Genomic DNA, 16,168 nt, shown 5'->3' on the forward strand with positions numbered 1-16,168 from the left:
TTGTCTTGCAATCAGACCCGTGCAAGCAGAGCTGTTGCAAGTCCTACCAAAAAAAAATAGTTTATCTCAAATTTAGCTAAGGATTAGAAAAAGCTGAGATTGTCTTAAATGTTTCAGACTGGAAAGTTATACAAACAAAATATTCCTGTAAAGTAATGAAGTTTCATAATAAAAAACGCTGTCATCCCTTAAAATACATCGAACACACCTTTAAAACAGGAAAGTTTAAAAATACCAAAATTTAGAAGTGTTAGCTGCTCTCAAAAAGCTGCACAGAAGCCTTCAAAATTCACAACCACCTCACTTTTCAAAAAGGCAATTTCAGGCAGATATGGTAGAATTCTTAGTTGACAGGAATATCAATAATGTTAAATGTTAAAAGCTAAATAAATACCATAACATCACTATAAAAATCTACTATTCACTTTTCACATTCAAGCACGTGCAACTGTTGAGGAGAAACAGCTTTCAAGTATTCAATAAGTCTTCCCTTGTCAGTATTAACAGATAGCTCCATACGCAAGTACCCTCAAATAAAAAAAAAAAAAAGTCAATGATACCTGCATTGTTGGTCAATTTTATGGTCTTAACTTTATTTTGTTAAGAGTTCCAGCTTCTCTTCAGAAGAAAATAAGCATTTATACTATCTAATATTTATAGCACCATTATCCCAATAAAAAACTGAAGGTAACAGACAACATTCCCGTTCCAGTCCTGAACTAGTGATAGGACTCAACAATAATTACTTGGCAATAAACAGGTATTGCATCTGTATTTTTAGAAACAAATTAAGAGCTCAGTTTCCAAAATTCATTTTGTGAATAACTCCTTACTTTGCAGAAGCAAGTTCAGGAGCTTTGCCAATCCCACTCAATTTCAGATTTTTGCCTTCTAGGTACACAAGATAAGAGGAAACACTTTCATTTCTAGCACAGGGAATTGATACGCTGACTACTTACAAGTAAACCACATACACATCAAAGGCTGATGTTCAAACCAAGACTGCATATAAAGCAAGGAGAACAGCAGTGCATAAATTTGGCGTGTACTTGGAGCTAGCACAGTACCAGGATAGTACCATGCTATCAAGGGAACCTGACAATACAACAGGATGTTGGAAGTCAATGCACACAACCACCTGGCAGCCTGTGGGTACATTCTCTGTACACCCGCTCCCACGAGCCTGATGACTCTTTGCCACTAATTCCAGGGAGGCCTGGGTTTCTTGTCTATTCTCTTTTAATAGGCTTCATTTTTGCCAACTATTTTGCACATAAGCTCCTACTGACTTCAGTAGAAAGCCTTCAAATGGCAAAAAAACAAGAAAGAGATTGTTCAGTTCAGAAATTAAGATGCAAGAAGTTCACGTACTAGCCATATAGTCAATTAAGCCATTGCTAAGCAACTCAAGATACATTCTTTCCCATTTACACAGATTATGAAATTTATGTAAATTTAATACTTGTTCTAAAATTATGAGTTTGGTACAGTGCTCAAAAGTATCCTATGACATTTGCTACACTCAACTTACAGAAAGAATAAGCATGTCATCAGGGCAGAATCCCTTCTCCATTCCCATTTGGTGACAAAACATATAATCCACTCTATGGATTATATGCTTTAACAGAGCAACTATGAACGATGCATCAGAGATACAGTATTACACCTACTGTTTTGGATAGCTGTCTTGCTTTTTCTTTCCCCCCACTGGCAGCATGACAAAACACTGTCAAAACCAGTGTTCAGAGTCATTTCTGTCTGATTAGCAAGTAGTCAAATATTTATTCATGATCTGACTCTGAATACATCAGCACTGCATATTAAGTTATCTACATTTGTGTGCAACTGAACATTAGTTATCTGTTTTTTGGGGACTGGTACGCATGTTTAGTCGGTTCAATTAAAAGGATGACCTAAGAGAAGTAATCTGCCAATGTCATTTTTGTTCCAGTTTTTAAAAGTATTTAAAAATACTAAGAACAAAATTCCTGCACCAGTTTTGTCAGAGACCCCACCAGAGGTCTCAAAATCGGCAGTTTAGCAAGGCAATGAGGAAGAGATGTTGCAGATAAAAGATCTTATATTTTGCTCCTAAATTTTCATGGTTATTAGCAGCAGTGCTTTGAATAAAGTAACCTATGACAACTCAGTTTCTAATCCTAAGAATACATATGGAACAAAAAGCGCACATCTTCAAAAATTTAAATTACATCTTATTTTAAGTTAGCTGCTCATTATCCACTGAGTTCCATGTTTCTAATATAAACTAGGATCATTTCTCCATGACACAGCTCATCTTTCAGAGCCATACAAGCATAGTGGTGACTTAGAAAAAGATTCCACTGAGTGCATCTAAAGCACATACATCAGACTGCTATCTAACTCCTGTGTGGTACTTTCCACAAATAATCTCCAAGCCTTATTCTAGAATTTCTCTCTTCTTTTCCTCCTATCTATGCAATTACATGAGCACAACTGATATGTGGATAATGGAGGAAGCTATTTGCTTACACTTATACTGACGAAGAGTGGCAGAAACTGGAACAGAAGCCACCCACAACTCCCCAGACCCACAGGCAGAGATAGCCTGTGCTAAATTCCTCCAACATCAGGTCTGATCCTGCAGAGCATAAACTAAGATACAAAGTTAGAAAGATGCTAATGAGTTTTCAGGATTACCCAGCCCTGCAATAATGCAAGGAATAGTTTCTTTCAGTATTGGCACTGGAAGCAAAAATAACCATGAACTCTGTACCAGCAGATTCTTTTTTTTTGTAGAATAAATGGACTTAGGGCCTCACACTTAACCACTTGAGTCCAAGCACTTAAACAGTTAAGCACAAATGCTTACACAAGCACACCAGTTTGCAGGATGGAGGTTCTTGGATGGAGAATACTTGCATAACAACTGAAAATCCTCCAACCCTGAGCACCTGCTTAACTAATTTGTTGGACTGGGAATGTAATCCCCATGTGCTCAGAGTTGGAGGATTTTCAGTTTTATGCAAGTATTCTGAAAAACGTCATACCAGCCTTCAGAACAAACACACAGGAGTGGCTGGAGATAGGCAGTTATAGGAAAGAAGTCTTGTGTGAGAGAGGAGCAAGGAAGAGCAGAATGCAAGAAACATCAGAACATCTCATTTCATCTCAATTTTGGCTACAATGTTTTTCACTGGAATTGCCTTTGAAGAAGAAAAATTTCTAAATAAAAACGCACCTCAAGAAAATCCTCCCCAATCCCCACCCCCAAAACCTCAACAAAGCTTTGTTGAAGCAACAGCAAAAGCCAGCAGGACTTGGGTTCAGGGCAAAGCTGGGGAGCCTGTTTTTCATGTGGTAGACAGTCCTGGTGTGGAACCCCTCACATGATGGAAGCCAACAAGCAGCACAAGCTTGGAGGGGACAGGGCAAATTCAAGAAAGAGCACTGTGAAGGGCAGAACACACTGAAACCACATGCAGCTGAGGAAGTCCCCAGGCCGCAAGTGGTTTGGAAACTATAAGAGTACTCTGCAGAGGTGTTTTATACACGCTGTTACTCCTCCCTCTCCGCTGCTGTCAGAGGCAGGACACCAGGCTACTGGACTCTTGGTTTAACTCAGTTTCATTCTCCTTTTCCTCTGAGCACTAGGAGATGAACTGCTGCAGTCTTCTGAACAGCAAAAATTGAGGACCGATTTCCTGGGATATCTGAGGCTCTTGTGTAGGACAGCAGAACAGGAACACAGCAACAAGCACAGTATAAAAGACAAGGAGGTCAACGGGTAGGAGGGAGTGAAGTGCAATGCGCTGAGCTCAGTGGAAATACACATAATCATTGCTGAAGCATAATGTGAAGATAAGCTTAAAGTTTTCTTTAATAATGAGAAAGTAGCTAAGAACAAGGTCTTCCCAATACAGCCTTGGCATTGCAACATTTATAGCAACCAGACTAAAAGTGACCCTTCAGAAATTACTTCACAGAAAGCTAAATTAAACCTACAAGCCTTGGCAACTAATAGGGATTTGAAAACTAACATGTCTCTTGCACTTTCAGTTCACTAATACTGAAGAAAGGATAATTTTTTGTTTATCATACAGAGTAGCACTGACTCCTCCTCTACCTTCCTCGCTATCTAGAACCGGTATGAGTCTTTTAAAGGCCACAGTTTCTTTCGGCAGATATCTGCTAAAGACCTTTTGCACATTGACACGGATTTATGCAGTGCAACACTCCCATCTAATCTCTCGCAGGAGTTCTCTGTTCCCATTGGCTTCCTTGCAGAAAGCAGGTGTGTTGAATGAACAACAGTGCTGGGTGGAAAGAGCTACCTTACCGAATGTGCTTAATTTAACTACTAAACAGTTCATCATAATTACAATAAACAATCTAGAAAGCAGTCATTTTTTACTCTAGTATGTCTGAACATTAAAAAAATTAATCCTGCAGTGATGTATGAAATTCAGCTCAAACATTAAAAGCTTCTTTTTCAAGTTGGACAGGCACACAGATTTCACAGAAAGATGTGTGATAGATACGCTGCCATTCCATTTTATGCTGCAGTACCATTCTCCAAATTGAGATAAGATATTTTGCTCTCCTATTAAAAATTGGGTTGGTTTGTTTTTTAGGGTGACAGGGTGGGGCCAAGGGAGGGGAGAAGACTTTAAAGACCTTCGGAAATCATATTCCAACTTTCAGAAGGGCTGGGTACTTTTTTTTTTTTTTTCAGTAAGTCCCATTACACAAATCTATTTGTAATAAAACAAGGTTTAGAACCAAAAGAAACAAGAATATCTACACACTTGAGTTGTCTACATTTCCCATTGTAATCCTAGGCAAGCTGTCTATTTCAGCAATCAGTTAAAACAAATTATAGATAAAAATCATACATAAAATCAAAACATACATTTAGAACAACTTTTCTGGAGCGGGACAGCTGGAATAGTTGATGGGAGTTGCACTCTGCTCCTCAATACTTACATGTGATAAGTATCACTTGCATCTATACGTAATCAGCTGAGCTCACAAAAGCAGACAACAACCCACCGTAGCAAATAAGGTATACTGATATTTAGCATTTTAGTATTAAAGAAATAATCAACAGATACAAACCTCTTCTTTCGTTTTCTTATTTTCTGCTCTAAGCTCTTCATATTCGCCAATAGCTATGCAAGAAAAAAGAAAAGTAAGTTAATATTGCAGCACTTCCTTTGCCCAAATCAGCTCTCCATTTCATTCATTTTAAAGCTCTTCTGGCTATCTGCACAGACTTCTTAAATAACACGGGTCATAAACTTCATTAATAGTGGATGAACTGGATATCCTTGTAGAATTGAAGTAATTGGAAAGTGTCTGAAAAAGATGGTGGCTCCCAAAACAATCAATTTTTGATCAATGGAGAGTTAAACAACCTTATTGATTGAGTTCAAAAATTACAAAGTGAATGTACTGGCTTGCACTCACTATTTTATACCCACACTGGCTCAGGTTACAGATCAATCCTAGAAAGCACGGTTAATACAATACTGTTACACATATGTAACTCCAGAGTAGCTGAGCGCCTTTATTTATTTATTTATTTACTAACATTTTCTTCCAACAAGAGTCCTAGGACAGACCTTTTTCTTTAAACTCCACACTGGAGTCATGAAATGATTGTATGATTTACTTGGAATCACACAAGAACTCAGCTGCAGGGATCAGCAGGGAAGGGATCAACCTCCAGGATGCTAGAGATCCACAGTTTCAAACCAGTAAATAATATGCAGAAACAATCGATCAGCTACCAATTAAACTTCCAGTTTACTGTGTATTTTTATGTGTCTTCTTACATCTTTTATTTTACTACCTTAGAGACATGCCATTGTTACCACAACTTCCCAATTCTGTTGTCCTTTCAGTGTGTCCCATATGGGTTGTTTTGCTTCCAAGACCATAGAAATTTTATTGTCGCTAGAAAGAAGCTGAATACACCTCCAAACCTTAGAACAACAAACCTCGCTAGAAAGCAACACTGTTCAGTCTTCAAGATGCATGCTGCAAGAATAAAATGAGAGGGCTCCCGACATCACTATGCACTTTATCCCAGCCCTGTGGCATCTTCTCAAATTTTTTCTTATACCTAAGAGAAGCTATACTAGCATACAGGTTTTATTTCAATCCAACTTAATTAAAACTGGATAAAGGATGTGAATATATGGTTTTCAGCTGACAATAGCAGAGATGTTGGAGTTTCATCTTAAACTTAACATGTCTTACCCTACATCTGAAGACATGAACATGTACAATCTGGCAGATTAGCCACCCGAAAACCCGCTAGCCCTTTCTAGCTTTAGATAGTTAAACTTTTTCAAACAAGAAGCTCTTACAAATGAAAGTTACACTTTACACTGTTGTGACAGCCTCTTCTGCTTCTCCAGAGTTTAAAAATCTGTTGAAATAAAACTAATCCAACTCACTCCTGAAAGCTAGGTCCATGGCATCACTGTTCTGCTTGCCTTCAGCATGACTATTACTCTCAGCAGCAGCACAGAAGTACCTCCAATGTAAAAAACTCAAATTATCCTAATTCCTCTTTTCTGCAAGACCACTTCATTTCATAGATGCAGGACTGACGTACATGAAGTCTGGGATACAGAAAGCAGTATTAGCTCCTGGGCTAGTAACTCAAAACACAGGACTCTGCTCCTTGTGTGCCCTGACCAGCAATGGGGAAATGGCAAGACCTTGCTGACTGTATTAACTAGAAAGGGAAATGAAGGAACACTAGAAATCTCTTAGCCAGAATCTCAGCTTTGCTGTGATCAGCAGCGTTGAAAAATTTGCAGGGCTCTCAAAGAGGAAAAAGTTAAATAAAACCACTGAAAACAAAGTCACGGTCCACATGCAAACTCACAGAAAATCTGATTATTTGAACAGATGGAAAAAAATCCTCACTCCTGCTCATCCAAGTAAAAAGATATATCTGAAGAGCAGAACAAACAAAATCAGGTTTCTTAAAAATGTGCCATGCATCCCCCTGCCAGTAAAACCAAGGTTTCCCATCCATCCCTTTACTTTGTCCCCACTCCTCCTTACCTAGCCCGGAGACCCCTACCCACCTCCCATAGTCAAGAAGCACACAAAACCAACAGGTAGATGAACAAGGAAGAAACCACACTGATGCAGTTGCTCTAAGAAAGAGCGCCTTTAGTGAAACAACACATTTCCTGCACATGAACATGGAACAGAAAAGCTATGCCTCTTGATCAGTGTTCCACTTCTAATTTCCCTGTTCCCTTTAAGAAAACAAGGAAAGAGATTCCTAGCACCCAGATGCAAGAAAAGGAATGAAGGCTGTATCAACAGATATAGTTTCTTCATACTTGAAAACTGCTAGTGTTTGCTTGCCTGGAACTCATACTTGCTATGCAATGCTTTAAAAATGACTGAAAAATGTAAATATAGATTTGCCCCACCCTTAGCTCTCCTCACATGCTCCATGAACAGAGAACTCTGAATCAGCTGCCCTGAAGGCATGGATACAGGAACAAGTTACCAAAAGACAAGGAGACAATTTACACAACGCTCCAGTAATTCCAGTGAGGGCTCACCTGTGAGAGACTGGGAATTAAACCGTCTGTTATGGGTAGCCCTTCCCTCTTTTGCTGCTGACTGTTATCCACAGCACATTCATTGTGGAATTTCATTGCGGAACACAAACACAAAATCATCAGCTACTTCATGCTGCACTCACATGGCAACTTTCTGCAGTGCCTTTTTACCATGCCCACCCCCTTACAGTCACTGCAAAACTGTTAGTTCTGCCTTGAATACAGCTAATGCATAGCAAGGATCTGGTATCTTAAAACAAGATTGTTCTTCGTGGATGGCAACCTCTAGATAAAGCTCCAATACAGATCCCATCATTCAGATTTTCAGTTTTGGATTTATTATACACTAAGTCTAATGAAGAAATTGCTGTTTTTATCAGGCCTGGAAACAGAAATAATAATTTTAAAATGACTACACCATTTTCTGCTGTATATCAGATTCTCTGCAAAGGCAGAAGATGGAAATTGGAGGGCTTTTTTTTTTCTGAACATTGGAGGGGGTATTGGGAAGGTTTTATACAAAGTTTTTCAAGTGTTTTACATACAATAAGTTTTGAGGCCATCTAAAATAAACTCAAAGTCTACATAACCTTCACTGAACAACTAAATGCCATAAAGGTGACAATCATCTCTTTACTCTAAAATGACCCTAAAACAATTAATACCAGCAGCACTAGGCAACACTTTACATGTTCCAAATCTCATATAGCTTATTTAGCCTTAAAACGCACTTTGGTAGATCAAAAGTTATCATTATCACCCATTTATAAATCAACAAGCAATAAATCCTGTTGTATGAGGACCTCCCTAAACCTTCTCTGTGAGACAGGACTATTTTTTCACCTTAACCTATGAAGGTGCTCACACAATATGACAATGGCACTTGAGCATCTCAAAACTTCTTACATCTCACCTTGACTCACTCAGATTGTGCTATACATAATTTAACCCTGGAATAAAAACTCTTTCCAATAAATCAGTGGTGAATGAAACAGACTAAAATGCTTTACTAAAGGTGCTAGTAAAATTCCGTAACTGTACATCATTTTATCAAAGCATCAGTACTGTAGTATATATTGATAGTAAAATGCCTATGTTGTACTCATTAGCCTTCAGTGAATCCTGAAGAACTATAATAAATAAGTATCAGAGACAACTCCAGAAACTATCGCTGTCCGACACTAAGTTTACCTTAATAGAACTATTCCTGATACACAACAGTATTATAGGAAAAAAATATCAGGATACAAACCCTATTTCTTTGCTTCAGGCTATCTTCACGCAGTACAAGGGCAACATTACAACTTTACTTCAAGACTAAGGAGAGAAAAGAGCTGGAAAAAGAGCTCTTAGCCCACCCAAAACATTCCCAGCCTTACTTGCTTTTACTGTAAAACACTCAAACCACAAAACAGCCAACATGAGTGAACACAGCATGTTCCTTCATAGCATGACCATGCTCATTCAGCAGCTACTTATTCCACAGCTCAGTGGGCCAGAAAGAACTGTCCTGTCAAGATATATCAATGTACTTTATCTGTATTAAATTAAGGAGGTAACTTTGTATGCAGAAGGTCCTTTAACTATATCTCAGTCTTTTGATTTTTAGTTGTGAACCTGAGTCTTCTGAACCTGGATTTGCTACCAGCAGATACACATTATCTAAATTAAATGTTTTATATATTAGATACTTATTGTGGCTAAAAAGCACTTGTTAGTAAAATGAGGTCACAAGGATAAAAGTATGTAATGACTATAATTCATAGTGAACAACAGAAAAGACACCTTCACTTACACAGAGCAAGGTGGTGAGAGACTTCCTACTCTTTTTATTTAAAAATTCATTAACTCTTTTTCTAATGCTGTACATTGAAAATACAAATTAAAAAAACAACCTTTAAAAGCTACATGAACTTCTTTTTTATTTATATTTATATTGCATTTATATTGCAAACCAGGGTAGTCTTTAAGTAGGCTGAAAGCCCTTCCATGCCAAATCAACAAGTAATGACACTTCAGCATTTCAAATCTACTTATTTAATCAAAAACTATGTAGAGCTGTCAAAGGAAGCAAGTGTCATTCCGCTATTTATTCTTCTAGACTATGGAACAGGCATGTCTTTGCTGGTACAGGCAAGAGAAAGAGCTTACAGTGTGAGAAGGCCTTCACTCCAGATAAAACAAGCTATCCCAGTGAAGTCATCTTTTGTTGGTAGAAGCAAACTAACAACCAGCATTTTGCAGGTTCAGATGTATCATTAGAGAGAGAATTACCCCCGACAGCAACACTGCACCAGACACTTTAATGGGACTGCTGCCACCACCCACCTCATCCCAGTGTACTTGGAATAGGGAGTCAGGCTAAGTCTTTTCTACAAACCACCTCTCAAATAGCAATGGTCTCCCTACAAGCACAGCATGCGTAAGACCTGTGAATTGCTGTCAAAAGTGTAAACAAAAGTCAAAAAGGCTCAACTTTTCTCTTGTTTCCCATTTTAGGCTCAAAGATCCCCTTCACTTAACCGGGTGATCTCTATTTCAACAGGACACGGTGTGACATCAGTAGTGCCAGCCATGTGCAAACTACTTCAAACTGATGCCTGGGAAGCATTTCTAACATCTCCTGGGCCTCCATGAAAGAGAGATGGAGCTGAGGAACAAGCACTTACAGGCTTGTGTAATGGTTAATATGTGTAATGGTTAATATATGTAATGGCATTATACTCGTTACTTCACAATGACTCCAAATCCTGAGTCAGCATATATAAATATATTATTGGGCCTAAAGTTTACAGAGCCAAACTAAGCTTTTGGTCACATGTCAGTTGCATTAGCTGATACCTACAAGATTCCATTACCAAACAGTTCTTAAAAAAATAAACAAATAAAAATCAGGTGTGTAAGTATACAAAGGTAAGCATTAAGTACAAATACTGTAAGTCAGATCCTGCATCTGGGTTCCCACATGCTTTGATTTTACTCAAATCTGTAGAAATGTGTACAAAAAATTTTTTTCATGAGATCCCAAGTTTGCATCCTGCAGTCTTACAGCTTCCTGGAACGTGGACAGAGAAATTAAATACACCACTACCTGACAAAGCCCAACCACTAAGCTCACACCAAAAGACTTGCCTTCACAAGTTTCTGAAAGGCAGGTAGGGTTCCACACAAGAAACTAAAGTGGAAAACACTTTTAAACATTAATACATGAAAAAAAAACATTCAGGCAGGGTGGGTTCTGCTGGTGAACGATGACTGCTGTGTACGAACACCCACATACATGGGTATATGGGGGAGGAACAACTATAGAGAAGATGACAACAGAGAAACATAGCAGCCAACAATATATCCTAAACAAAGAAATTCCTCTGGCCATATAAATTATCCCTCTGCCACAAAGAAGAATAAATTTGTCAAACCACATTAAGAGCTTATCAATAACAGATACTTAAAAAGTATTACCCTGAGATATCGCCGTTAGATTGGTAGTCTGTTTCTTAGAATATTCCCTTATTCAAAGATTCTGACATTAAAAAAAAAAATAAATAAAGAGATTGCATAGATCTTAAAAAAAAAAAAATCATAGAGCCATAGTGCTTGAGACTAGAAATCACCACACTTCATCAAATCCAGCCAACAAACACAGAGCAAGACCTTCAAAACTGACAAAGAAAACCCAGGCAATGTAACCATGCTTAGTATATGTATAGTTAACAGGAGTTGTTAACCACTGTAATTTAACCAAGTGACCAGAAATGTGACTGTGATAGTGGCAGCTGAAGTGTAATTTTACCTAGTTTTAACTCTAGATGTTTTGGTTGCTGACTCTTGTTTTCGAGTAAACAAAAGTGACCGCAGCGGAAAATGACTCTGTCTTTAAGGGCAAAGTACCAGCAGTGCAAATAAAAGGAAAGACAAACAAGGCAATCTTCCAGGCAGGTAATCAACTACTGTTACAACATAGCTGTTAGCTTGCTACAGTTCCTCAGGTTCTACAACCAACCACTAATAATGCAAGGCTTTGCCCACTTGATTGGGTTTGTTTCAGTTCTAAGTCTTACCCATAGGAATTATAAGGGCCAGCTGAATAGAAAAGTACACTGCTAGAAATACCACTTGAAAGTACGGTTAGGTAATACTAATATTTATAGTGGATCTGCTTTATCAAACCAAGCCATCTCAGAAAGCTATTCACAGGATTAAAAGTCAAACAATACTTTTAAGTCCTAAATATCATCAATACAGAGATCATGTTTCTTCATGATGCTCACCTTAAACTTGGTAATGGAGCAAGCCAAAGGACGATCAGTATCAGGTATCTCAGTCTAACACACAGGACTTGGAAAATTCAGCATGGGAGAAAGATAAATGTATCTTGCACACAGACAGCTGCAGTGCCCTTGTTGCTGTTCAGAGCACTGCCAAACAGCCACACGAGTTTGCGCAGACACCAGTCAGCATCACAGCTGCCATTGAGAATTGAGCAGGCAGCTACACAACACCTGCCTCAGGTTCAATGTATTGACCTTGATTAGGAAAAGTATAAGCAGTAGCTGAAATGTGACAGCAATCAGCCACCTACGCTGCTATTTGCCTTCCCCTCTACCTTTTGCCTCATTTCTCAGACACTTTAGTTAGCTGGTGTCAGGCAAGTTTCTCAAGACTAGAAAAACACATCCTGAAAGAGAAACCAAACAACCGCTACTGAACAAATGTTCTCTGAAACCCCTCCAAATCAATGGGTGTTTACCAGAAATCTGACTACAGACCATAATGTTACAGTAGTCTGAAGCCATATGCCACTCTGAAGGCGTTAAAGACAAGACATGATAAGTACATACACCCATTACCCCAAATATTCAGAGACAGCAGATCCTTCCACCAACAGCATTTACTTACCGAGTAATACTGCTATCTACACCTGGAAGCAGTAAAGAGGAAAAATAAAAGGCTGCTCTTCCTCCTCTTTTCACGCTGCCCCTGTTTAATGGAGCATCCTAAAATTACTTGAGGAAAGTTGTTAGTATCTAAAATAGTCTTGTTATCAATATGATTGGAGGGGAAATGATATATTCAAAATTCCATTATATAAAGAGGGAAAAAAATTTACTTACCTACAGCAACAATATTTAGGTCATTACTGTTAGGACAATTTTATGCATCTCATTACCTTTTCATCACTTGAATTCTTTTCTTTGGGCACCTCAGACTTGTCAGTTAACATAATGTAACTATTAATTTAACTGTGGTGTGCTGCCATAATTTTGCATTGGTTTAGATGTGAAACAGCATATAGGAGAGTATTTTCAAAAGTTTTCCAGTGGCTAAAACTTTCTCACCAGCCATACAATTACAAAAACATCTGTTAGCCTCACAACAACACTCTACAACTCCTGCATTTGGGGATGAACATCCACCAAAAAATGCCTTACAGGACAAGGTGTGCCGAGTACAGTTTCTGTTTCAACAGCTTAAGTGGATCTGGGACAGCCAGTCCTCAAGTTACAGTAACTTTCCCTTGAACTAATTCCTGCAGTCCTGTAAAATTTCATTAGACCTTAAAAGATACTCAGCCTACTGGAGCAGAAGACTTTCAGACATCAGATCTGAAGCCTCAACCTAACCAAGTTCAAGAGGCTAGGATTTCTCTAAAGAACAACCCAAACCTGCCTTTTTGCAACTAATTATTGCCATTTTAGCAACTGTCTTTTTTGCACAGGCAGCTCCTCTGGTACTGGAGCTGGTACCATCCAACAGTACTGGCAAGAAGCAGTCGGCAAAAAAACCCAGATTTTTAGCCTTATTTTTTGGTCTCGTGTTATCAAAATGCACAGCTAAAAGATTATCATAAATTTTATACCCACTGAAATCCTTTTAAGTCAGAATCTACCCAGTCCAGCCAGTAATCATGAATTTACAATGCTGAGTGTACAGGAACAACCAAAAAAAGAAGTGTCAAAGCAGGTCATAAATAGTTCATAAAAATCCAGCTGAAATTTGGTTAAGAAAAGCTTCTGCTATACAGCAATAGTGACCAAGCACATTGATGGCCAAGAAAAAATGACAGAAAAAGGGCACTGATCACACCCCCATAATTTCACTCTTTTACACAACTTTGTCCAACAGGTCCTTTCCAAACAGCTCCTCCCAGGCTCATGGGAGACCAGGAGAACACAGTTATGGGAATTAACAGCTGCAAGTTACAGGCTTGGTACTCTGCACCTACTGCACATGGTGCTGTGAGACAGGAGCCACACCAATTGTTTGAAGCATGTTCACAAGCAGATGTCCACAATTCAAACAGCTGGTAATGCCCATTTTTCAAGTGTTGCCTACCTATCTAACCAAAGTAGAAACTTTGCTAGACCAACCTGGTTTGGGGATTGACTGACCAGGGAAGTTAAAAAATGGGCTGCCTTTTGAGCATCCAAGCTCTTTTCCATTCCCCTTCTTACAGAAGAACTGTTTACAATGCATCAGCTTCCGAGCCGAACTATTCACTCACAAAGCTGAATATCTATAAAGTTGAAGTACTGGACTTTTCTCCAAAAGCACCGAGAGTGACTCACACAGGAATCCAAACCAGTCCAACACAACTGCTCCCTTTCATTTACACTGGCACTACAAAGGCCCTACAGAAACGTCTGGCGTACCAAGGCGAGCCCCAAGCCACGGGTAGGAAGTTTGCACACTGACAGGGAGAGGGATGGATGGTGTTGGCTGGGCTGGGTTAGCACCAGATCCTGCAGCGCAGGGCGGGAGATGGGACACGATGCCAGGTTCGGCACAGCCAGGCACACCACGTGAAGCTCGAGAGACAGCAAGGCAGACTTCCACCTCCTGCAGCCGGCCAGACATCTGGGCTCACCAGTACCGCTGGCCAGGGACCCATTGCCCACCGTGAGCCATGCCCACCACCAGCCCATGGGCCAGACCGAGCACAGGGCAGCAAGGCCCGGGCTGCGGGCAGTCCATGTGCCACCAGCACCGCAGCCTCTGCCCTCAGCCCGCCCACCATGGGCCGCCGCGACGCCCACGCCCGCCCCGCCTCAGCCGAGCCCACCTGCGGGCGGCGAGGCAGCTGCGGCGGGCACTGGCAAGGGGTACCACCGAAACGTTTTGCTCCCCCGATTTATTTTGTTCAGGCTTTTTTCTCCTCTGCGTGGAGGGAGGGTGAAAGAGGCCTCGGAAGGAGGGACCTGGCCGCCGGGCGGGGGACGCTCAGGCCGCAGCCGCCCCCCCTCCCCGGCACAGGCCGCGCCCGCCCCGCCGCGCCCCGACCCCCCGCGGGGCCGGGCACGGAGCCCCCGCCTCACGCCGCCGCCTCACGCCGCCGCCCGGCAGCCGCTCCCGCCGGCCGAGCCAGGGCCCGCGGCGGCGGAGGGGGAGCCGCGCTCCCCAGCGCCGGAGGCGGCGACGGCGCCGCCCGCCCCTACCTTGGTCCTTCAGGCTGGCAAGGAGCTCCAGCTGCTTCTCTTCGTCGGAGCTGTTCATCTTGCCCCGCCGCCGCCGGCCAGCGGCTGCCCCGCTCCGCCTCACCTAGCGCGGCTTCACCTGGCAGCGGGGGCAGGGACGGCGGAGCCCCGGGGCGCGGCGGGCGCGGCGAGCGGCCCGGCCCGCTCTGCACATGCCCAGACTCCCGCGGCGTCCCAGTGAGCATGTGCGAGGTGCGGGCACGGCGGCACCTCGGCCCGCGGGCGGGCACCGGCCGGCAGGATGGCACTCGGCCCGCACGCCCGCCGGCCGGCCGCGGCTACACCCCAGGGCCACTCGGCTTGTGGACGAGGGGGCAGGGGGCACAACAGCCACCAGCTGTTGCGGAGACGGGCGTCCTCACTGCCCTGTTGGGGTGGCCGGAGTGCCAGCCCCACGTAGGCACTGATGGGCCCTGACTGAAGGCCCTTCCCGCCAGCCCCCTAGGGTGTCCCCCCACGGGTCTCCCGTGGGCCGGGCAGAAGCCCTCCTGAACCGCTCCCCGCGCCGCTGCGGGTCCGCATGTGTTTAATAAGCCCTTTTGTGCCCTTTCCATAGGGCAATGTTCCACATGGGATTCATGTGCTGCCCCGAGGAGGGGTGGGAGGGCATAAAACTGTGATTCAAGTGCTGTGGTACGAAGAAAGCTAAAAAGTTTTTTTAAAAAATATCATAATAATTGGAGGGTCGCTTTACTGTTCGTGATGATTGGGGGGAAACAACTGCATGCCGGTTCCAGTGCCCAGCAATTAATTGCAGCTTTGGAACAACATGAGGGCAGAGCGCTTCGATGGGGACCCCACCATGTTCGCCTCAGAGGAGCACAGTTGTCCTCTGCTGATGGCTTTTTGGAAAAGGAGGTGGCCTAGTGGTGATTCCTGTATTAAAACAGTTACCTTACCTGGCTTATCCCAAGGCTGACACTGCACTGCAGAATCTGGTTCTGCCTCTTATCTGCTGAGCTTCGGTAGCAGCCAGCTAAGCAGCAACTGTCTTCAGATTTGCATGGACAAAGGTACTGTTGATACACCTCCCTCCCGCCGCCTTTGGCAATCACCTATCGTTCACCACGCCGAGCAGGTCAGAAAACACAGCACTGCCACAGACATGGCAACATT

The 16,168-nt window shown here is 42.0% G+C and overlaps 1 protein-coding gene across 2 annotated transcripts in view; it reads right to left on the reverse strand.

The window, feature by feature from the left end:
• Positions 1–15,215, reverse strand: part of SHTN1 (shootin 1) — a 70,228-nt gene extending 55,013 nt beyond the window's left edge. The window contains exons 1-2 of one of the 2 annotated variants that reach the window (XM_055810861.1): positions 15,014–15,215; positions 5,098–5,150 (exon numbers count right to left, since the gene is read on the reverse strand). In XM_055810861.1, the coding sequence (XP_055666836.1) occupies positions 5,098–5,150; positions 15,014–15,071 (111 nt within the window). In that variant the 5' untranslated portion in view covers positions 15,072–15,215. The remainder of the gene's footprint in view (positions 1–5,097; positions 5,151–15,013) is intronic. The other variant, XM_055810856.1, reaches the window with a different exon arrangement.
• Between the last annotated feature and the right edge of the window lie 953 nt (positions 15,216–16,168).

The sequence above is a fragment of the Falco peregrinus genome, chromosome 1, assembly GCF_023634155.1.
Source record: "Falco peregrinus isolate bFalPer1 chromosome 1, bFalPer1.pri, whole genome shotgun sequence".
Taxonomy (NCBI): domain Eukaryota; kingdom Metazoa; phylum Chordata; class Aves; order Falconiformes; family Falconidae; genus Falco; species Falco peregrinus.